Source organism: Pseudorasbora parva, chromosome 24 (genome assembly GCF_024679245.1).
Source record: "Pseudorasbora parva isolate DD20220531a chromosome 24, ASM2467924v1, whole genome shotgun sequence".
NCBI classification, from domain to species: Eukaryota; Metazoa; Chordata; class Actinopteri; order Cypriniformes; family Gobionidae; genus Pseudorasbora; species Pseudorasbora parva.
Window position 1 is genome coordinate 34,874,844 of NC_090195.1, and position 23,574 is coordinate 34,898,417.

The 23,574-nt window shown below is 38.8% G+C and overlaps 1 protein-coding gene across 4 annotated transcripts in view; it reads left to right on the plus strand.

The window, feature by feature from the left end:
• The window catches only part of nrp1a (neuropilin 1a), a 92,079-nt gene that overhangs the window by 39,282 nt on the left and 29,223 nt on the right, over positions 1-23,574 (plus strand). For all 4 annotated transcript variants that reach the window (XM_067435500.1, XM_067435501.1, XM_067435498.1 and 1 more), the window contains exons 4-6: positions 626-853; positions 6,127-6,282; positions 10,639-10,805. In XM_067435500.1, the coding sequence (XP_067291601.1) occupies positions 626-853; positions 6,127-6,282; positions 10,639-10,805 (551 nt within the window). The remainder of the gene's footprint in view (positions 1-625; positions 854-6,126; positions 6,283-10,638; positions 10,806-23,574) is intronic.

Here is a 23,574-nt window from a genome sequence, read left to right on the forward strand (position 1 = left end):
TATAAAAGTGTGGGTAACACTTTTAGTATGGGGAGCACATTTTCACTATTAACTACGACTTTTGCCTCAATAATCTCCTAATTTACTGCTTATTAATAGTTAGTAAGGTAGTTTTTGTAGCGTTTAAGTTTAGGTATTGGGTTGGATTAAGGGATGTAGAATAAGGTCATGCAGAATAAGGCATTAATATGTGCTTTATAAGTACTAATAAACAGCCAATATCCTAGTAATGTGCATAATAATAAGCAACTAGTTCATAGTTTATAACTGAACCTTAAAATAAAGTATTATAAAGCATGATGACAATATTTTGCTATTTCTTAACAGTGTTGTTGCAAGCACCAGCCATGCTGCCTATGAAACATTTAATAAGTGCAGTCTCATATGTGCTTGTACTTTCTTTTTGGTCTCGTTTCATCTTCATCATTAGCCCACACACCCAAGCAAAGAGGCAGCAGGCTTACCCGAGCAGGGTGGGCCTCCACCACGGCCCATAAACCATGCAATCATCGAGCAAAACAACACGGACCACCGCGTTCCTCCTCCGATGTTTGTTTTTTCCCCCTACTCCATCTGCCTCAGTGAACAAACAACAAATCCTAACTTTTTCCTTCCTCCTCCTCAGGTCCAGAATGCTCCAGGAACTTCACCTCCAGCAACGGAGTCATCAAGTCGCCCGGCTTTCCAGAGAAATACCCCAACAACCTGGACTGCACGTTCATGATCTTTGCTCCCAAGATGTCGGAGATCGTGCTGGAGTTCGAGAGCTTTGAACTGGAGCCCGACACGCAGCCGCCCACTGGAGTCTTCTGCCGCTACGACCGCCTGGAGATTTGGGACGGTTTCCCTGGAGGTGAGTCACTGGAGAGATCTGTTGCTCCACACAGGATAATGAGGATGTTTGAAACAAAAGATCATTTAGTTGGATTATGTTTGTCTATTTATTCTCAAAAATACACACACTTCAAAGCACTAGCAACAATACATTTGGATAAATCAATATAGAAACATCTACAGAATGCAAATTGCATCAACACAACGCTAGGGAATACTAGGGGGTTAGCTCGGCTCCCTCCTTTGGTAATTTTTTTTAAAACTCTGTTAAAACTTAAAATTTGCAAAAATTGTAGCTTTAGGAGTACAACAGCTTACATCTGGTGCAACACTACACCTGATTTACCTCTAAAAGGTAAATCTGAATGTTATATGTACCCTTAAGGTAGACGGTTAAACCCAGCCCAATCTACCAGCGAGTTGAATTCGCCCTGCAGCTCAGGCTGGAAACCTGCACATATTTTTATTCTGCTGCTTCTGTTCCAAATTTGCAGGGACCAATCACAAAACGGCTTATCCACCTGGCGCGCTCTTGGCGGGTTCAACACAATGACGGATTGAGAAATTATGAATAGCTGGTCTAATTGGTAGCCTGGTTAAAACCAGACCATTCTACTGAGTTATGATCTGGCAAAGCTTCATAGACAAATCATTTCCAAAGGGCCGTCACCAACGGACGTCGCTCAAATACCTCTGGGCGCAATTGGATAGACCTAAAACCAATCAGAGCAATGAAGGAGATGACGTATGCAGAGGGCTCTCGCTAAAGGGGGTCGGACGTGTCCGGTGTGCGCCCTCCATTCGTTTAGCCACCAAAGGGGCAAGCTGGTATATCAGACTTTTGCTGAATCTATTCGGTAAGACAGTGATAACATCTTTTATAGATATGAAGGCTTCGAGTGTTGTTCTTTGCTTGGGTTTTAATGAAAAGGAAAAATTTGAATCGCATAAAACAGACGCGATAGCTGATTCGCATGAGTGATGTTCCCCGGTGGCATCCTGCTTCACCGTCGCTGCGCTGTCGTCATCGTGTAAAGCCCTAACGTTTCTGATTGGTGCCGCGATTTCGAAGGATTACAAATGGGTTTGAATGGGCTCTTTGCCAGACTACTTGCAGAGAAAATCTAAATTTGCTGGAAGTTGTCGGGGTTTTCCCAAGCCATCTGGTTGAAGGACTGTCCAATTGCGTACAGAGTCATTTGAACTATGCCCATTGATTATGCCTCTTGTGCAGTAGAAAATGCAGTGCAGATTCCCCAAACCAGTGTTCAATCTTAAAAGACTGAGCTTGGTTTAGTGACAGCCAGAGAAGCATTGTCTGTGGTTAACCTTTACAGGTAAATAAGGTACAAAGTCGTCCCTTTAAAGTCGCAATGAAATCAAAATGACATTTTTTGGCTTTTAGTATCAATATGTTAGCTTTAAGCCCCGGGTATACTTCGACCTTCCGCGTTCGTGCACTGTCCACATGACGTAATTTTCGGCACATGAGCCAGCAGTACAGAAGAGTCCGCTAGGTGGCAATACGCACAGTATTGAGCACAGTGTTCAGCCGTCGAAGAAGAGTGTGAAAAAAACGGTTTAAAAACAACACGCTTGAAAAAAAGATTCTCCCTTCTTCAGTGTGTCTTTCAAACTATGTTGCAATGGTGGATGCATTACAGTTCTTCTCGGATCATGCCCAGCGAATGTCCCGTTGATGACAGGACTCAGTGCTGCCCTCCGATGTCTGGTAGAGCATAGAAAAAAAAATTGCGTATCCGTGGTGCAGGATACTTTGAAAGTTGCGCGGACAGGGCTGCGTGCGTGACGCGTCCGGGTGTGGAAAGTGAAGTATACCCGGGGCTTTACTGTTATCTATAATCTAGTGTGCTCCAAAGCAATGACAAAATTCACATTAAGAAGATATAAGCATTCAAAACGTACAGTCTCTTACTTTCAACAATATGGATCAATGATTTTTGATCACTCTGCACTTCAGTTTCTCATCAGATGTTCCAGATGTGCAAACCTGTCAACATTTGGGTATCAAAATCTGGGAGACTTCTGGGGGGGTAGATTTTTTAAAATCTAAAATTAATACATATTTTTTATATAAATACGTTTCTTTGTTTTTTAATTAACTATATTGATATTTTCTTTCTGTGATTCATCTTAACGAATTGCCATTAAAACATATATATAATATGAAATAATATTTAATTCACACTTAAATGAAATAACACACTAACATTTATTAAGCTTAAAAAAATATTACTTTTAATTTAAGTGAATCAAAAAAAATCCTCACATTTCATTTGTACCAGTGCTCAAGAAGTTAACAAGTAGGAAAAATACATGTTATTTTTAGTTTTCTCTCGTTTCTACTAATGATGCTTGATTCAACTTCCCGCGCCCTGCGCAGATATCAACAGCGCAACTAGGTTGCCAGGTCAAGGCCACAAAGGGTTTGAAATTTGTGCAATGTGTCGATTGTATGAGTCGCCGTTTCATACAAGATCTGGCAACTGAACAACCTTGGAATAACACATTTGTGATTATTCAAAGAACGAGGTTTGGGCCATACAAATTACGGGAGATTTCCGTGAGATTACAAAACGGGAGGGGGGCGGGAGATGGGTGTGAAATACGGGAGACTCCTGGCAAAAACGGGAGTGTTGACAGGTATGCAGATGTGGGCCAGACAGTATGTTGCTGTCTGGGAAGCTAACTCTAATTAGATCAATTTTCTATAAGATATTTGGATCTGCACATATACTCTTTCATTCACAATTTGTTGTACCTGAGAACATGCTGGAAAGGTCTCTTTATCCAGTTAATAGCTGTTCTCTTCTTCCGTCTCTCTGGACATTAGACTGCGGTTTGTCTCGGGCAGTTCGGGGTGAGGGACTCTGGAATGTAGACTGTTGTCATAACACCAAAAATATTTTGTTCTTCGATATAATTACAGTTTTTATTTGTGTGTATTTGAACTGCATAAACACACCCAGCAGCCCAACAGGAAGATTCCAGCTCAAAGTGGGAAGGAAGTCTGCGAGGACCAGAGGTCTTGTTGGGTTTCCACTTCATTATCGACTTGACGGAAGAGAGAAGCCGTGAACAAATGGCACCTTTGATCTGAGACCAAGCCTTTTGAGCTTTCTCATGAGATATAATATATATTTTTTAATTAGTTTCAGCATCTCTTCTGAACATAGGTCGTGAACCTATAGATCAGCAAGTATGATAAAAGTGTTTTTGTAAAGTTACGCTGCTTCTGCTAAAATCTTCAGAGCTTTTTGTGAGTGCAAATTCCATGTCGGCCTGAGGGAAGTGTAGAACCTGGGACAAAGGTTGCGTGCTTGATTTTAGACTAGAAAAATCTACAATAAGAAGGTGTTCAGCAAGTGCACAGACACAGAGAAAGAGCCAAGAGGGAAGTAGAAGACAAGACTTTTAAGGGAGTCCCTGATGCCTCAGGGCCTCGGTGTAACTCCTCTCTTCGGTTCAGACACGAGCTGCATTACCTGTGGAGCCACACCAATCAATAAGTGCATTAGTCTGGAAAGACTGCAAGGCATGAGACAGAAGCTTCTATGACTTCCACCCCTCCATCACCCACTGGCCGCCCACTTTGAGGCAGTCATGGGCTGGCAGAGGGCGTACGAAACCCCCTCCTCCTCCACCAAAGCAGACATGCTGGATGGATTCACGGAGAGACTCTTTAAAATTTCATAGCCCTGTTGAGTCATGCAGATAATCCGGAGGCTTCACCACACCCAGAGCCGCCTCAACACACACAAAGAGCACACACATTTATACACACTTGGATGCACCTGTTTCTCCATTCTATGAATTCTCATGAAGATTAAGATTAATGTAAACCCTGTTTTATGAAATCACACACACACAAAGCTGGTTTAATCTCTGTAATGGACATCTTAAAGCCAATCACAACATTTCTCTTTAAAGTAATAGCTAACCTTAAAAATTTAACTATTTTATTTCTGGATTATTCCTCGTGTGTCACGCCTAAAGCCAATAATTGTCTTTTTAGTAGTATATTTTAACTCTTGCTTCACATAATCTTCTTAATCAGTTCATATTTTGCCTTTTATTCAGGATTTGAGATTAATTGTGATTTTTACAATTTAACAAAGTTAATATTTTTGAATAGACAGTCCAGAATGTGAAGAACCCACAAATATTAGAGTTAGAAATATGTTTGCCGATATCGATAACCGATTTATTATATATTATCCAAATTTTAATTTACCATAGCCTGATTACAAAAACAAGTTTCACCCATAAAAGCCATGTCATAAACACAAAATTATGATGTTTTCATTATAATTTGATGTAGTCTATATGACAGATTCTGACACAGAACTATATGTTACATTTTTGAGGTGATTCCAATCATATTTCAATAGATTCAAAACCATCATGGTGAACAGTGCACATCTGGAGTGTCTCAGCGAAGAAAATAGTACATAAAAAAATTTTATCTGCCAAATATTCTTATTGGGCCAATAACAATGACCATATATTGGCTGAGACCGACATAGTGGCCGATATATCGTGTAGAAATTACTTGTGTTTATGCCTTAAGTAAATTTACACAGTTGAGAAAGAAAACACGTGTGTATCAGTATATTGGATCCGTGCATTAGCTCTTAAAGTGACAGCAGCCTAATAAACCTGCTACAGTCCGTCATTACATTTCTGTGGCTGTACAAAGCTCATACATAATAAATAAGGAAAGCAATGGGAGCATTTATGATTGGTTGTATGTTGTAAAACAATGTACCATTACATTCTAGCAAGTTTGAAATGTTCCTTAACACAGAGTTTAAAAGTGGCCTTAACCTAAGGAGCCTTCTTATTTTCCAGTTTACTTCTCTCAGCTGAATGTACTGCATACCTCTCCATTTTCAGCCTTAGTTGTGTTCAATTCCTTTTTTCCTGTCCCCTCCAACTCCTACACGCTTTTTTCTTTTAAAGTGGCTTCTGGGAAGTCACATATGAGTGGCCCTGAACGAACAATACATGCAGGAATTTATGATCGCCACTGAAAACAGAAACCCAAGGTCATAGACACTTACAAAACAGACACTGCCCTTTTCATTTCCATCAACAGAAAAGGTGTAGAGAGAATGTTTTGTTCAATCAACACAGTTATACAAGCTCTACCAATGTCACTGTCCTTGACATTGACACACTCTACGGTATCAGCTGGGATAGAATGGCTTGAATAGTGGATTATTGAATGCATCTAATCAAGCTCTCTCATTTCTTTGACTCTTTTTACAGTTGGCCCCTACATTGGCAGATACTGTGGACAGAATACCCCAGGACGGATCATATCCTACACTGGGATCTTGGCTTTGACAATCAACACAGATAGTGCTATTGCAAAAGAGGGGTTCTCCGCTAACTTTACTGTGCTGGAAAGGACCGTGCCAGATGGTAAGTAAATACTGTAATGTTTAGAGTGCACAGTAATTCACTAAATTAATACAACTCATGAGATGAAGTCTCCAGTCATATGAGACTCAGTGAGATCCTGTTGTGCAAATAAAGTTTCATTCTTGTGTTGAAGATTTAAAGCTGCACTGTGTAATTTTTTTAGTTTATTCTTAGCTAAAAACACTTAGTTCTTTCAAAAATATATGTGCTCATTAATGTATATTTACTTATTTGAAGTAATAAGGTATTCTGCTAAATTTATAATATGCCATTGAAAATACATACGGGTGAGGGGTTCGAATGCCGGCCGCCATGTTGCCCCTCCATCTTTAAAGTACAGTAGCCAAAGAGGGACATACCCGTAAATTCAAGCTTCGCCTTTTGCGTTTTAACACTCGATGGCACCGTGTCGAATGTGAAGAGGGGGATTGCCGTGTTAATCTTAGACTAAATCGGCCACCGTAGGAGTTAAAACGAAATCAGAATTGAGAGGAACAGAAACTATTATTCACTCGGTAGTCATATACCTTTACACCGCTAGATGGGGGAAAATATCACACAGTGTAGCTTTAAGACTTCATAGTTAATAAACACAAACTTCAGATCAAGATGCAAAAACATTTATTTGAACATAAATGCTATGGGTGGGGCAGTAGAGGAGACCAAGCTAAATTACTTCTTGAAATTACAAAAATATTGATAAAACATATATAATGTCTTTATATAATGTGATTATTTATGCGTTATTGAAACACTTCCTGTTGGCTGGAGTATAACCCAAACGCCAAGGCCGTACCCATGACTTGAACATTAAAGGGCCTTTGAAGAGAGGTTTATAGTTTATGAAGTAGGCCCAATCATTTTAAACTATTACCATTAGCGTTGTCTGATATGTAAAAAAAAATAATACTAATAAAAAACGCCAAACGTTTCTTGTCTATGAATTACATGAGTCATGTAAATAATAGCATTTTTTCAATTCAAACCGGTGGAATTTCAGCATCACTGCTGATCATTTCTGTCATAAAACAAAACAGTGTCAAATTTTAAATGTTTTGCTACTTACGTCTTACCACACACTCTTTTACTGCTAAAACTAAAGCGACACATTTGAATTCACACTCGTCTTCTGTGAATTTGATTGGCCATCTCACTCGTTTTGACATTGATGAGCGCTGTTAGGCCGCTGAGGCAGGCCGGTCAGAAAATGTTACATGTAAAACTTTTTATCAGCCTAACAAATTGGCCATTTCTATCTATTTGTCCCCCTTGTTGTCTATGGTGGTTACGGCCCTGGTGTGCACACATTCACAATGATGTAAGACGGGAAGCTAAATCATCATGTCCCGCTCAGCTGTGGCCCTCTTTCATTAAGTGATTGTGTTAAGAGTCATGACCCATCCGCCCTGCTTTTTGGAGGGTGGATTACTCTTATTTTTCCCCAAACCAGCTCACCCAGAGGGTTCACCTCTTCACCCCAATTTGAGAAATGCTCCGACTAAACATTTAATTTCAACCCTCACCCGCAATTATGCTATGCATGTTAATCTATCCCGAAACACTTTTCTTTCTGACTCCTTCACTATCTGTCTTTTTGCCACCTTTTCTCTTCCCTTCTCAACATTGCCACAGAGCTTGTGAATCAACATGAACATCCAGTATAATTAAAGTGTAATTAATCGCAGGTCATTCCAGTTTGAGGTTGTCAAGCTGTTTCTTATACATCTAAAGTCCATGAATGCTCTGAACTGATGTACCGTGTTATATTTCAGCTTCATCTATACCGTCCCGGCTCTTGCTCAAGAACACATTCGGTGTGTTCTCAGCAGGGGTTTTGCTCAACAGTCGCAGTCTATCAATTATTTATTGGCTCCATAAATTTACATTCAGTGGCAGCTTCTCTCGCAGTTCGACATGTTTACCAGTATATATTGTGCTTTGCAGGAAGGAAGGAGATCGCCATTGGCAATAAGTCTTTATGCGAAGGATTTTGTCAGAGAAGCGTCATAGATTTATGGTCTCTGCCGAGTGGGACCAAACAGTGACGGATGCCAGATGTAATCAGACGAGCGATCTGGTTGTTTTCAGTCATTGTTCTGAAGAATGAAAGGGTGGATAGAGGATAGATGGCTTGAAGAGATAGAGAGATAAAACAGAGCACTTGAGAATGAGTAATCATGTTAGGCTTAAGTTGAGCTGTAGTTTCAAGGGTAAAAGAGTGAAATTCACGAGAAGCACATAAAAGACTCAACACTCCCTTTTGATGTAATAGTGTTTCGCTAGTTGTTACAGTAAGTTAATATTTTGACTCAATCTGTGATCACTATGGTGTATTTTTCTATGGATACAATTATTTAGATATTAAGTATTTTTAACCCTATAACACTTGGTGTTACCGGCCTGCAAAAAAATGCTTATAAATCTCTCGTTTTGCTACATCATCACCAAATATTCGATTCAATCTTTTTGTCAATTGGTTTTCTTTCAATTCGGACATGTTTTGTATTTATTTTTGCCTCTAGGCCTTATTTATCTGAGCTTACATACCTCAGTTATTTATGGATAATTTTGTCAATTTTACATAAAGTACGAAAAGAAAATTCACTGTTTATCACACTATAGTGTGATTTAATGTTTTGAAATGCTTTTATTTTGTTCAACATGTTCTACATTTTATAAATCACTCATTTTTTTACACCAAATATTGGATTCAGTATTTTCGTCATCTTGTTTTCTTTCATTTATGACAGATATTTTTTATAAAAACCTGTCAACCAGACCGTGAACATTACAAGTGTGACTTTGTGCAATTTTGTACAAAACAAAAGCATTGAAAATCACATTTCCTGGTTAAACATTAAATCATTCTAGTGTGATAAACAGTGCAGATGTTTTTACATATTTTGCTTAATATGGACACAATTATCCACAAATAAGGTACATAAGCTCAGAAAAATAAGACCTACGATTGATCAGGTCCAGAAATAAATACAAAAAGCACTCCTGACTGAAAGAAAACAAGCTGACAAAAAGACTAAATCTGGTGATGATGTAGCGTAATGAGCTTTATAAGCATTTTTTTCCTTTCATTTTTGGCCGGGATCCCCATCAGTGTGACGATGTGGGGGAAAAACACAGAACATTTACTCTGGGTGAGTGAAGTCAGTACATTTTAGTCCAATGCAATGACATTAACTAGCATTTTTGTGTACGGTAAAACCCTCTCAACACAATATTAATGATACTTTTCCATAATGAGTTAAATTGCATGTATAGTTATAGTTATATACAGTATATTAACAGTTCTCTCGACCCCAGCCGCCACCTTTGATGGGTTTTTTCACAGAGCTTTTGCTCCAATTTACAAAGAATAAATGAGATGCTTACAATTGATATCTGTATAGTTGCACAAACTCAATTCCTTCGAGTGCTGTCTGGGCTCACTATGTTTCCAGAACAGGGCTAATAGGTCTCAGTGTGAGAGAGCAAATAAAACTACTGTCCGTTTAACACACACATGCGTTCTCCATCTGCTGCATGTGTTCAGGCCGGTGTTGTTTGAGTATGTGTGTATCCGACCTGCTTGCACCTTTCGCTGTTATATTAGGGAACATGAGCTCACCCTGTATTTCCTTACATTTAAAACTACAATATGTGTTTGTTTGGTGTCTGTGACCTCTCGTAAATAAATGAGCGTGTCTCCCGCCTCAGCCTCAGCGCTTCCCCATCCTCCGCTGTCCGAGAGTCCTAAATATGTCTGGATAAAGACCCTCGGGGGTCAAAGCATGAACTTTGCTTGTCTCAGACACACGGCCAGCATGCTCCATAACATCACAAAACAATCAGTAATGCCCTTATCCTGGGTGGCGTGGCATGTGGAGTGATATATACCCTGCTCTCCTGGCATGTGAAAACACTCGGCCGTCTCTAAAGCTGACGCTGGGAAATGGCCTTCCCATGTGCTTTTCTTTTATGAACCTCAAGACTTCGCTTGCTGGACTTAAGAGCTTAAACTGAATGTTTTATGAATAAAGGTTTGCGTCTTAATGTGGTACACTTCCCACTGCGCCTCCATTAAATTGTGCTTTTCCTGTGAGGAGTGAGAGGGAAAGTGTATGTTTTATTCTGGTGCGAGATTGAAACCTATGGTACTTTGCCTCTGAGTGGCCCGTTCCCAAGAGAAAGGCCTTAGTTTGGGTCAGGATCTGATGTGTTCTTTATTTAGATGGTGAAATGACATTTTAACAACTCCCCCGCTCTCTCTCTCTCTCTCTCTCTCTCTCTCTCTCTCTCTCTCTCTCTCTCTCTCTCTCTCTCTCTCTCTCTCTCTCTCTCTCTCTCTCTCTCTCTCTTCAGACTTTGACTGTATCGAGCCTTTGGGTATGGAGACCGGGGAAATCCATTCTGACCAAATCATGGCCTCATCCCAGTACAACCCCAGCTGGTCTCCGGAGCGCTCTAGACTCAACAACCCAGAGAATGGTTGGACCCCTGCAGAGGACTCAAACAAAGAGTGGATTCAGGTACTGAGTGATTAACATGCATAGAGATAGCAGTCTATAATGAATCAGTAATGGCGGAGGGATTTGTCCTTGGCAGAGAATCGAAGCTGAATCTACAGGATAAGAGTTTGAAACTCTGAAAGATTTTTGAGTCTAGCTTCAGCTCTAGCAGGCAGCCTTGCGGATGCTTTTGCCACTGGCTCGCTGATCGCTATTGAAGACCAGCAGCAACATCTGTTGAATTTGCCCTTTGGTCGACAGCCATGGAATGTTAAAACCCAAATGTGCTGGTTCGCTCCGGTCCCAGTGAGTCTAACTAGCCAACAGATGCTTAAACCTCAACCAAAATCTGTTTATGAGATTCATCTAACAGGATCTTAATGTCCAAGACACAATAGCTTGTTCTAAGGAATGTGGCCACACACGAGGACAATTAAGAGGATTTTTCGCAACGGGTAGTTAGTTATAGAAACTAGCCACCAGGGTTTTCCCTGAGAACTAAAAGTTCCCCTAGGACCGTTTTCCTGGTTGCATTCGCAGTACAAACTCTGAAGTGACGTAAGCCTCGCTTGTGACTTTTATTTTGACGGCGCTGAGGACGCCAGAGCCCACAGCTCTCACATTCTCCATCTTCATTAGTTTACCATCTGTTTAACAGCCCTGTCTAAAACTGTTACACAAAGAAAGTAGACAAAGTATTAGCGTTTGCCGTGTGGTTGATGCCCAAAGTCGTTAGCTGAGCATACAAACATAATCATGTTTCTTCTTGTATCCTCAAATTCGTGTTGGATTTTCTCTTTAGCGTAAAGGTTGAGAGGTCGCTGTTTTCCATGTTCGCAGAGATCGTTTCTGGAATAGAGGAGATAACACTTTTTGACTTTCTCAGTGTGTGTAAATCCACTTGGGGTTCAGAGTATTTCTTTTTTTTTTCACATTAATTTCACACGTCTTGTACAATTAAGTGGTTTTGTTTCATTAATACAGTGTATACTTTTCTCTTAATTTCCCCCGAAAGATTAAAAGTGAAATGTGACAACACGCCCCATAGGTGGGGTACATTGTAACATGAGCATATGACGGCTTAAAATATCATCTGATCTAATAAAAAAATATATATTATTAGCTTTTCCCGATAAAATATCGCCATTTTTTAATAATTAAAAATAAACTAATTTCGTAGTTTCGCAAACACTCCGCAAAACACAGCTATACATCATAGTTCAAAACATAATAATAATGCATCATTTCTGAACATTGACTATCAGTCTTAATCTCATGGTTTCTCAATAGAATTCATGAAAGTATAGAATATAAAATCATCTAATATTAATAATATCAGATTTGTCTAATTTTTAATTAGCTTAATTTAATTTAATTAAATTTAACTTAATTTAAGTAAGAAATTAACTTTTGCTACGGTAAAATAAATGTTCAGTGATATCTATAGTATTTTTATTTTCTCTACATAGTGTTGAAATGGCAACTATGCACTAAGTTTTAAACCCTGTGTGTTACATCCAGCTCTGAATATAGGCCATAATCTGTGTGTGTTGGTGGCTTTTAAAAAAATGGCGTATCGTTTTTGTGTGTGTGTGTGTGTGTGTGTGTGTGTGTGTAGACACTTACATCATTGTGCTGATTTAGACTCTTCTCTGAAGTAGGAAGGAGTTCCCCCAGAAGGAGTTCCTAAAATCATTCCTAGTTCCTGTGGTGCGAATGCGTCGAATCTGGGCATTTCCGCCAATAGTTCTAGGAACTACGAAAAGGTTCCTCCAGTGCGAAAATCCCTTTACATACACTCTAAAAAATTCTGGGTAAAAAGCAACCCAATGTTGGATCAAATATGGACTAACCCAGCAGTTGCGTTGTTTTAACCCATTTATTGGGTTGTCTTAAGCAAATATTTAACCCAACCGCATGATTAAAACAACCCAATCGCTGGGATAAAACAACCCAATTGCTGGGTTAGTCCATATTTTTTTACCTAACTTTGGGTTAAAACAACCCAACATTTTTTAGAGTGTATGTTCATTTCAATTTATCACATCTGCATTTTAGGCAAAATGGTAAATAATACTAAACTAAAGTCATAATTATTATAATTTTTTTAAGTTATATTTTTATGACAAAACGGCACAACTATTATTACTACACTCTAAAAAATTCTGGGTAAAAAACAACCCAATGTTAGGTCAAATATGGACTAACCCAGCGATTGGTTTGTCTTAAGCAAATATTTAATCCAACTGCAGGATTAAAACAACCCAATTGCTTAGTTAGTCCATATTTGACCCAACATTGGGTTATAACAACCCTGCATTTTTTAGAGTGTGTTCTAAGACCTGCTGATTATTTGTGCATGTCTATTTCAGTTGCATGAATCTGTGAAAAACGTTTTGGCTGCAGTTATTGTGTTGATTAAAGGCCTTTTCTTGCACTTGGGGGCTTTTCTGTGACCCAAACCCCAAGGGTACCCTGAAAAACCCAGACTTGTTTTATAATCTTTGCCTGACTGGAAAGTTTGGGCCAAAGCGACTCCTCAGGAGGCTAATAACAGACGTGACCCGTGGCCAAATATTTGCTAGGGGAGGTCTGTTAAGCAGATTTTCCTTATTGCAATCAAAATATTGTCTTTGAAAACCAGTGTTCTGACCCAGAGACTAATTGAATTAGGGGATGGTACCTCAATGTATCAGAGAAGATGATCTGTGATGTTTGATTCTTAAGACGTATGCCTTTCCCAAAGAAACTGGAGACTCGTTCTCTCCCTGTGGCTGCAAATTTGGCCCCACATTTTTAGGAAGAAATCCCATAGCTTAGAAGAGCGAAGCCCTGAGGATACAACGAGGAGACTGATCAATATGAGGATTATGACTGAGTGTTCTTGATCATCCTGATATTTCTAAGTTCTTCTTTGTTTAGATGGGCTCATTACGCTTATAGATTACCGCTCTCTGTCAATATGGTATTGATTTGGGACTCTTGTACAGAGCACAATGAACTACGCTAAGACTCTACCAGGATGGACCAGTCGATAATTAGCCTCTACTCTTTTTACAGACCATCACTTCAACTAAAGGATTCTCATGTTCGTCAGCTGACGGTATATTTGTCAATGTTTGGCATGTGGTTTTAAAACCAATGGGAAGTCTTCAAAAGTGAAAAATTCTGCATTTGTGACTCAAAGATCAACTCAAGAGAAAATGTTTAATCTAGCACCCGAACCAATCGGTTCCACGTCATTTCACAGTTGCCACTTCATATTTTATTCAGGATAATTAAGTAGACTTTGCAAATGTTCTTGGCTTGCTGAACTTGTTTCATTTCAGATATTAATGAAACCCTAAATGACTCGCCTCCCACCGTGCCGTATCGAGCACAAGAGAGCACAATTTTGGGATTCTCTAAAGGGTATTGATTAGAGGAAGGGTACTCTTTTTGGTAGGAGAAATCTCAGCAAATCAAACGTATTCTGTTTCAGCCCTCATGTGCCGTGCCCCTGCAAATCCCTTTCCGCCAATCAGATGTCAAAGTTGAACCCGGCACATCTGTTTCCAAGGGAACAAAGGCGGAACCCTGCTGAGGATGAATGATTTATAATTTGGAGACGTCCTGCACTCATTCTCTCTCTCTTGTGCCCAGCACTTGTGGAGGAGTTTAATTATAACAAGCGTTATTAAAAGAGTGGAATTCTTCATTTCACTTCCATTAGGCAACACGATCTAATAGCGCAGTCCAACAACTCGTGTCCTCCAACGCATGTTATCAGTTCATTATTTATTACATTTACACTCTCAAATGTAATTTACAGCAGACACTTATATTATTCATTGAAGCTCTGTCCTTCCTTGTTAAAAATCCCCAATTCTAGCAGGTTCTGTTCCACACAGAAGGTGTCAAAAAGACAGCGTTTGTCATGCATCTTAATGCGGCTTCAAATTAGATTCAGGGTCTAATGCTCCCAACTTGCCAATCCTGATAATTAGTCAAGGTTCAGGAGAAGAGATGCACCGATACTACATTTCTCAGACAACACCCATAGCCGATTATTCAGAACGATATCTGCTGATGGCGAAATCTCTCCTAAATAATGCTGCAAACTATACAGAGAACAATCATTTGGTATGCAATAATATCGTTTGCAATTAACAACAAAAGTTATTATATCAAACTGCTATTTTATTTAAGATATTATAGGCAAATTACGCCTAATTAAAAATGGAAATATTGCACAACTCAACTGCACCACAAAACCATTCATAATTCTGTACAATTTTGATTTGTTTTGTTTTTCATGGGTTTATCTGTGGCAATAGCCTGTATTAGGTCGAAATTATCCTTTTTTCTTTAATGACAAAAATCTTTGCAAATTAAGATCATGTTCCATGAAGATATTTTGTAAACTTTCTTACTGTAAATAAATCAAAAATGTATAATTAATAGTAATATACATTGCTAAGGACTTCATTTGGACATTTTTAAAAGCAGTTTTCTCAATATTTAGATGTTTTTGCATCCTCAGATTTTAAATACCGTATTTTCCGGACTATAAGTCGCTCCGGAGTATAAGTCGCATCAGTCAAAAATGCGTCATGAAGAGGAAAAAAACATCTAAGTTGCATTAGGGCAGAAGCAGCTCGCTGTGCGTAATCGAGCAGCAGACAGTAAGTTTGGAGTGAGTGATAAACTTGTGAGGGACTGGCGAAAAGCAGACGTTACTTTAACTGGAATGAAGAAAACAAAGAAAGCTAATCGCGGATTGAAAGCAAGATGGCCGAGTTGGCGGAACGAGTCCACCGATTGAAGATCGCTCAGCCGTGTGAGACTAACGCTGTGTGAATCGTTCTCCGCTGCGTATTTTACTACATGCTCTTTGTAATTTGCAGAATAGGATTTTCTTTATGGAGGGGCATTTTGTTTGTGTTCAGTCTTTCTCAGTTGTCTTTTAAGTTAATATTTCAGTTAGCATTTGTTTCTGTTTTCAGGTAATTTTTTTGAGGGGTAGGCTACAGGAGCAGCATAGAGCGCCCTCTCGGGGCTGTAGACGTGGCCAAATGTTTATTCTTGTCAGTCAGTATGAATTAAATTAGATGTATAAGTCGCATCTGACTATAAGTCGCAGGACCAGCCAAACTATGAAAAAAAGTGCGATTTATAGTCCGGAAAATACGGTATCTTTTCAAATATTGTACTATCCAAACAAACCATTCGTCAATATTTATGCAGTTTTCAGATGATATATAAATCTCAATTATGTTTGATATTATTGCATACCAAATGATTGTTCTCTGTATAGTTTGCTCAGTTGAGTACTTACAATATCCCAAATGTTTCCAACTATTTGTAAATTGTGAGAAAATTGCAATTTTAGCCAATGAACCGGGACGTGTGAGAGAGTTGCCTGTCAATGGCGTCATATCTGCGTTATCCTTGGTTTTCCTTTTACTGCCGTAGAAGCGTTCAGTCTCTCCTCATGTCTATAGTGAGTCCGCTCATGGCTCGAGCACAACTGGCGTTTAAAGGGAGAGGGAGATGAGGCTCTGATTGGTTTATTGCACCTTACGCCCAAAACACACCCATTACTCATTAAGAGACGAGGGACGACCCTTTTGGACCATGCGTCGGGCACATTTTTCCCCTCATTAAATTGGCAGAAGTGGATTCGGACACACCCTACGAGCTCCTGCGCCGTGAGCTTCAGACCCTGAGCTCAGATCAGTGATGGCCCATTAGACCAAATAGATCCTACTTTTATGCAGATTTTTTTTTAAATTCTGTTAATGCTATTGTCGCGTTAACTTTTTCTTCACACACACACACACACACACACACACACACACACACACACACACACACACACACACGCACACACGCACACACACACACACACACACACACACTCTCTCTCTCTTTTTACACTCTTTTGATTGACAAGATCCAGCAAATAAAAGCTTTCATCAGCCGATACTGATTATTAGTAAGATGCATAAGCTACTATTCTCTACTGTATGTCCATTTATGAGGGTTTGTGCCGTGCTGACAAACACACGTCCGTTAAGGTCTTTATCAGATATATGATGGATGAAAGAACGAGCTGACACGGGATTCTGGCTCTGAAGTCTTCCATTGTGCTATGTTTATGGATAAAGCCTGGTTTCAATCGGAAGACTAAGTTAAAGCGTGACAAGTCAAGATACCTACATCTGTACAACACATTTTGGCTCTCTCTGGGAAAGACTTCCGATTTATATAATACCGTAACCTAAAACAAAAGACACTGTGAAGAGTCTTATGGATGGCAGATTTCTGATCCCGTGGAGAGCCTGGCACAACAAAGAACAGATCCTGTTCGCTATATTTTAACATCAATGCACAAGTGATGCAATAAATGCACGCTCATCCACTCAAAGCACTTCTATGAATTATGCATTTTGATCTGGGAAAAAGTCAACTGTCAATAGTTGAAAGCTCCTGTCTAGCTTCTAATGGTTGAATAGAAGTTGCTCATTATGGATCATGTTCTCAGCCTCATGTTCATTCTCATCCACAGGTCTACCGAAACGCGTCAGCTGTTGCATTTATGCAATGGTGCTTTGAATTCACAGTGGCTCATTTATGAACCTGCCGCATACGCCTGTCCTGCTGTTCAGCTAAATGGTTTGATCAGGGCTTGATTCACAGGGATGCGAAGGCTTTTCTTCTTAGCTGCGTTGGAGAGGATGTTTACCTTCATCTTGTTCATTAAAGCATCTCTGACAAGAGGGAAGAGCGTTCAAAACAACAAGGCGATGTTTTTAAGTTGAGTGCCAACCCGGTTTTGTGTCAGCCAGTTCAACAGGAAGCCGTCTGCTTGATTGATGGAGGTGAGGAGGAAATGTGCCAGGTCCGTAGATGGAAACAATGATTGAGACACCACCCCAACCTCTTACTCTTATCCTCCGTGCCAATGCCTTAAGTCACTGACCCATTTTGCTACAAAAACAGGTTGGAATTCCCATCTAACAAGCGCTAATTACAGACTTCCTCCCAAAACATTCCTCTCAGGCTCTTGAGCATACGATTATCTTGAACGTAACGAGGGAAATGGCGAGAAAGAAGAATGGCGAATTATGGGCGAAATAAGAAAGAATGCAACGCATGTCTTTTTTTTATTAGCGATGGTCATGTAGACGCAACTGTGTCCACATTGTTTTGCTTCGATTTTTTCTCTCTTCAATTAAAGGATTAGCTGCTGCTATTTTGAGACGGGTGCTGTTCTCCTGCCAGCTGATGAGTAATTAGACAGTGGGACTGTAATTAACATGAGAGTCTCTACTGACAAAGCCTGCGGAGCTGGTGTCAAGCTAGGCCACCCTGCCAGCACCACACCTGCGCTAGGTACATTCGTATGATTTTAAACCATCTTCAGTGCCTCGTTTGAAGCCTTTGAAATATCATCTTTGATGGCATTTTCTACCGTTTAAATGAATCAGGTGCATGCTGGATATTCTTATGCTGACGTGGACGAGGTTCAGAAGCCAGCAAGATTGCATTCATGTCCGAGGAAGTCCATTTCTAAGCCAGGCGGACTGTTCTATCGTCATCCGTGAGCTTAATGATGTCTTATTGTGTTGGGCTGCGATGACAACTAAACATGACCGTGACTTTATGATAATATACCTCTATCCTGACTCATACTGGAAAATATATATTTATATATATTTACAAAATATATTTGTTTGACCATTCTCTCCAAAATCCAGCTATATATGCACATTAACTTTCTGAACCTATTTAACTCGCAAAATAATAAATATTGCAAGGATATTTAAAAAAAATAATAATAATAATACTTGCTTTTATTTGTAATTGATTGGATTGAGAAAAGAATAGAATCTTGTTTCTGCCAAAGAATAAAACAGTTTAAAGATAATTGCGACTTTTTATCTCAAAATTCTGACCTTTCTTTCTCACAACTGCGTTATATAAAGTCATAATTGTGGGATATAAAGTCATTATTGTGGGATATAAAGTCATGATTGTGGGATATAAAGTCATGATTGTAAGATATAAAGTCATAATTGTGGGATATAAAGTCATAATTGTGGGATATAAAGTCATTATTGTGGGATATAAAGTCATGATTGTGGGATATAAAGTCATGATTGTAAGATATAAAGTCATAATTGTGGGATATAAAGTCAGAAAGGAGTGATATAAAGTCAGAATTGAGAGATATAAATTCAGAATTATGAGATATAAAGTCATAATTGTGGGATATAAAGTCATAATTGTGAGATATAAAGTCAGAATTGTGGGATATAAAGTCAGAAAGGAGTGATATAAAGTCAGAATTGAGAGATATAAATTCAGAATTATGAGATATAAAGTCATAATTGTGAGATATAAAGTCAGAAAGGAGTGATATAAAGTCAGAAAGGAGTGATATAAAGTCAGAATTGAGAGATATAAAGTCATAATTGTGGGATATAAAGTCATAATTGTGAGATATAAAGTCAGAAAGGAGTGATATAAAGTCAGAATTGAGAGATATAAAGTCATGATTGTAAGATATAAAGTCATAATTGTGTGATATAAAGTCAGAATTGAGAGATATAAAGTCATTATTGTGAGATATAAAGTCATAATTGTGGGATATAAAGTCAGAATTGAGAGATATAAAGTCATTATTGTGAGATATAAAGTCATAATTGTTGGATATAAAGTCATGATTGTAAGATATAAAGTCAGAATTGAGAGATATAAAGTCATTATTGTGAGATATAAAGTCATAATTGTTGGATATAAAGTCATGATTGTAAGATATAAAGTCATGATTGTAAGATATAAAGTCAGAATTGTGGGATATAAAGTCATAATTGTGGGATATAAAGTCATGATTGAGAGATATAAAGTCAGAATTGAGTGATATAAAGATTAAAAAGATTTAAAATAATATAGAGTGAGTCGTAAATATCTTTTTTTTTTTATTTATTCTGTGGCGGAATCAAGCTTCCATTGGAAAGTGACCAATATATCACAGGTGTTTGAAGGAAATGGCTCTTTTTTAAACTCTTTTTAGACTAGTTATGAGGTTTATCTTCTCAACTGTAGGAAAATTATATGAATTTATATATATATTTATATATTCGCTCCACTTACATACTATCCTCTCCATTAGACTGGTTGGGGTCATTTTTCTCTGGAAGAGCAGTAGATGATCACCGCTCAGACACATGCATAATTAAAAAAATTAAATATCCTTGAAGTTCTAAAAATAACGCTAGCTAATTCTGCCAGGTAAATTGGGTGATGAATGTGAGGTCTTCGAGGAGCCTATAGATCTCTCAGCTGGCAGTAATACAATTTTCATGAAAATGTGAATTAATTATACCTGTGGTTAATGGAATTTTAGAGGAGCTTTCGGAGCAACCAGGTGTCGTGGGATGGGATGGTGGGAGGAAGCCGTGGTTTGATGGATGAAGGAGAACTTTGCCCTGCGAAACCCGCCGTCCCACATTTGTGTTTGCTTTGACTGGGCCATCGCGCATCTGTCTGCTCAACGTCTTAGTTCCTCCTGGATAACCCGCACCAGATGGTGCTTGAGCCTTAGATACACAAGAGAAGTTGTGCTTTTAATGATCGACCAATGTGTGGATTTTCGTTGTCCACTAATATACAAGACAAGAAAATAGACAGAATGGAGAAAATTACACCGCAAAAAAATGCTTTTCTTACTTAGTATTTTTGTCTTGTTTTTAGTCTAAATACCAAAAAAAAATCTTACATTAAGAAACATTTACTAGACAAGTAGAAATGATTCTCTTGTTTTGGGAAAAAATAACAAAAAATAAGAGAGTTTTTGCTTAAAACAAGCAAATAATCTGCCAATGGGGTGAAAAAAAAGAATCGTGTTTTCTGTTTGAATCAAGATTATTTTTCTCACCCCATTGGCAGATTATTTATCTTATTTTAAGCAAAAACTCTCTTCATTTTGAGTTATTTTTTCCCAAAACAAGACAATTACTTTTGCTTGTCTAGTAAATACTTATTGCTTTAAGAATTTTTAGATGTTTGGACTAGAAACAAGACAAACATACAAAGGAAGAAAAGCATTTTTTTGCAGTGTATTATTTTCACACACTATTGAATGATTTAGAGAGAAACTTTATGTGTACTCAGAATCCTACAAGCATACTAAACAAAACAAACAGCATTATGAGCCCATGCTAGGATGAGCACCACTGTGGCAGCTTCAGGAAGCGAGCAGACATGTTTGACACTTGTTTAATTCAACGCAATTAGCATGAGAAGCTTCAGTGAGTGTGCACTAGGTTTAGGCAAATTACATTTCTGCCGTTTCCTAACACGCGGGCCGAGGGCAAGGCAAGAACTGTCCCCTCCTACACACACACACACACACACACACACACACACACACACACGGCTCTGATGTAATAAAACACACACTCTTTGTAAATTTAATTAGCTGTGAAAAATCTAAGCTGAAGTCCATACTTCACAGATGGACTCTGCAAAATGAGCAGGTTTTAACATGTCAGGGCTTTCCCATGACTGAAATATAGGAAATAGTTACACTTGGGTTCTTGCCAGCCAGATATATTAATGATATGCTTTTATTCAATCTCACATTTTAGATCATTGGGCGTGATATCATGAGAACGGCATGAGATAAGCATTATTTGATTTGTCTATTGAGTTGGATATTACAGTACATAACCAAACAAAGAGTCGAATTAGAGAAGAATATAAAACGACATGATTTGCAGAGTCAGCTGTCTTTGGACTCCTTTATCTCCAGAGACGTTTGGATTCAAGTTCGGACACTTTCTCACAGACTGGCCATTATAAAACTGCATATTCACACTAGTGACTTATACAGTTACTCAGCTGGCCTGACCAGGTGCGGTTTCAACTGTTACAATATTTTCTTACCAGAAATGATATAATTCATAATTGTTTTGATTCTGTGGTCATGATATTTCAGATGAAATGCCCACAGTCGAGTCCGACTTGTTTGCTTAAAGAGGAAGCGTAATTCACTTTTGGAACGGGTTGTTTTCTGGAAGCCAGAAAGTGAAGTTTCTCAGTCAGGGAATTCCCATGACGAACTGGGGTTTCCCTCAATCTCCTGTTTGTACTGTTTTGCTTTTAAAGGTGAAATGTGTATTTTTATTTCTCGATGTTTAAATATTTTCTCCTATCCCAGATTAATAACCAGAGGCAACTATAAGTAAGCCATATGTAGGCTGATTTCCCTGGAGATGATGTTGTGTTTTTAAAAACATAGCTCTGTTTATTTAAGAATCCTGCCTGACATAGCAACATCTCAACCAATGGCGTGAGTTTGAGGCGTGAGATTTTTATATTTTATATATTTTATATGGCATGAGTTTTTTATATTATTAGTTTTCTTTTTTTCAGATCTTTTTTCTTTTTTTAGTATCTTTCCTAGTGAATCATTCTGGACTCCAAACATTCACCTGCAGGCATCGGAGTCAGAGAAAGAAACAGAAATATATCTGCTTTTTAAATAAAATTTTTGTTTTTTCTAGAGGACTCGTCACAAAGACACATGGCACAGGAGCTCTTATCACGTGTCAGAATCCACTTTTGCTAGTTTAATGATGGGACAAACGGTCTGTGCTCCGGCTCATGGTCCAAAAGGGTTGTCCCTCGTCTCTTAATGAGTCATGGCTGTGTTTTGGGCATAACGAGGAATAAACCAATCAGAGTCCCGTCCTTTTCCCTTTAAAAGCCAGTTGTGCTCACACCGGCAAATTCACTATTGACATGAGGAAAGACTGACCGCTTCTCCTTTTATTTTGAATATTTAAAAATGTGTGTGTGCTGCTTCGCGTCCACGTGTGTGTAATAAGCAGAGTGTGTGTGTGTGCTGTTCACCACCTATAGGCTCATTACTAACACACCCTTTAAATAACACAGAAATACTGCACTATTGACTTTAGAGCAGGTGTGTGTTGGTCAGTGGTTTTCAGTTCCTCACAATAACAACGCTCCAACAATACTCCTGAACACAGCTGGTTTAGACCAGACGCCCATGGCTGAACACACACACACACACACACACACACACACACACACACACACACACACACACACACACACACACACACACACACACACACACATACACAGTCTGATGGGGGAACACACACACACACACACACTCTGATGCTGGAACAGATGCGCAAGTGCGTTTGATATTTAAACAACATGACGCTGGACGTAAAAATAAATGTGTCGGGCTAAAACACCATCGGGTTTATCGATGGTGTCACAAGATAGGAAGTTTTGATAGGAAGCATTAATTAAAGTTAACCTGGCGTCACATTGCGCCGGTGTGTGATGGAGCCCTTAATGTTTGTTGAAATCCATACGTGATTGGCTGTAAGGGTCATGTATAGAAAGGATTACCATAGTAAAATGCAGAAAGTGGTTAATAAATCATGAGGTGCTCATTAGTTCTGATCTACGATCAGCAGGTTTGAGGGAAACTAAATCCAGACTGTCTATTCTCCAGCCAAGCTTTCGGATCTCAAATCGCTGGCCGCTCCACAGCTCTCTTATCTTCCTGCCATGTATATTTTAACACAGCCAGATTATCAGATCCACGCTCATTCGGCAGACTTCAGAAACAAAGACCTTATTTTTTAATATCGTTATATACACTCTTAGAAAAAAAGGGTCCATTGGGATTCTATCTGGAACCATAGGGTTCTTTACTCAGCTCCAAAGATCCTTTATGCTAAAAAGGTTCTATAATGAC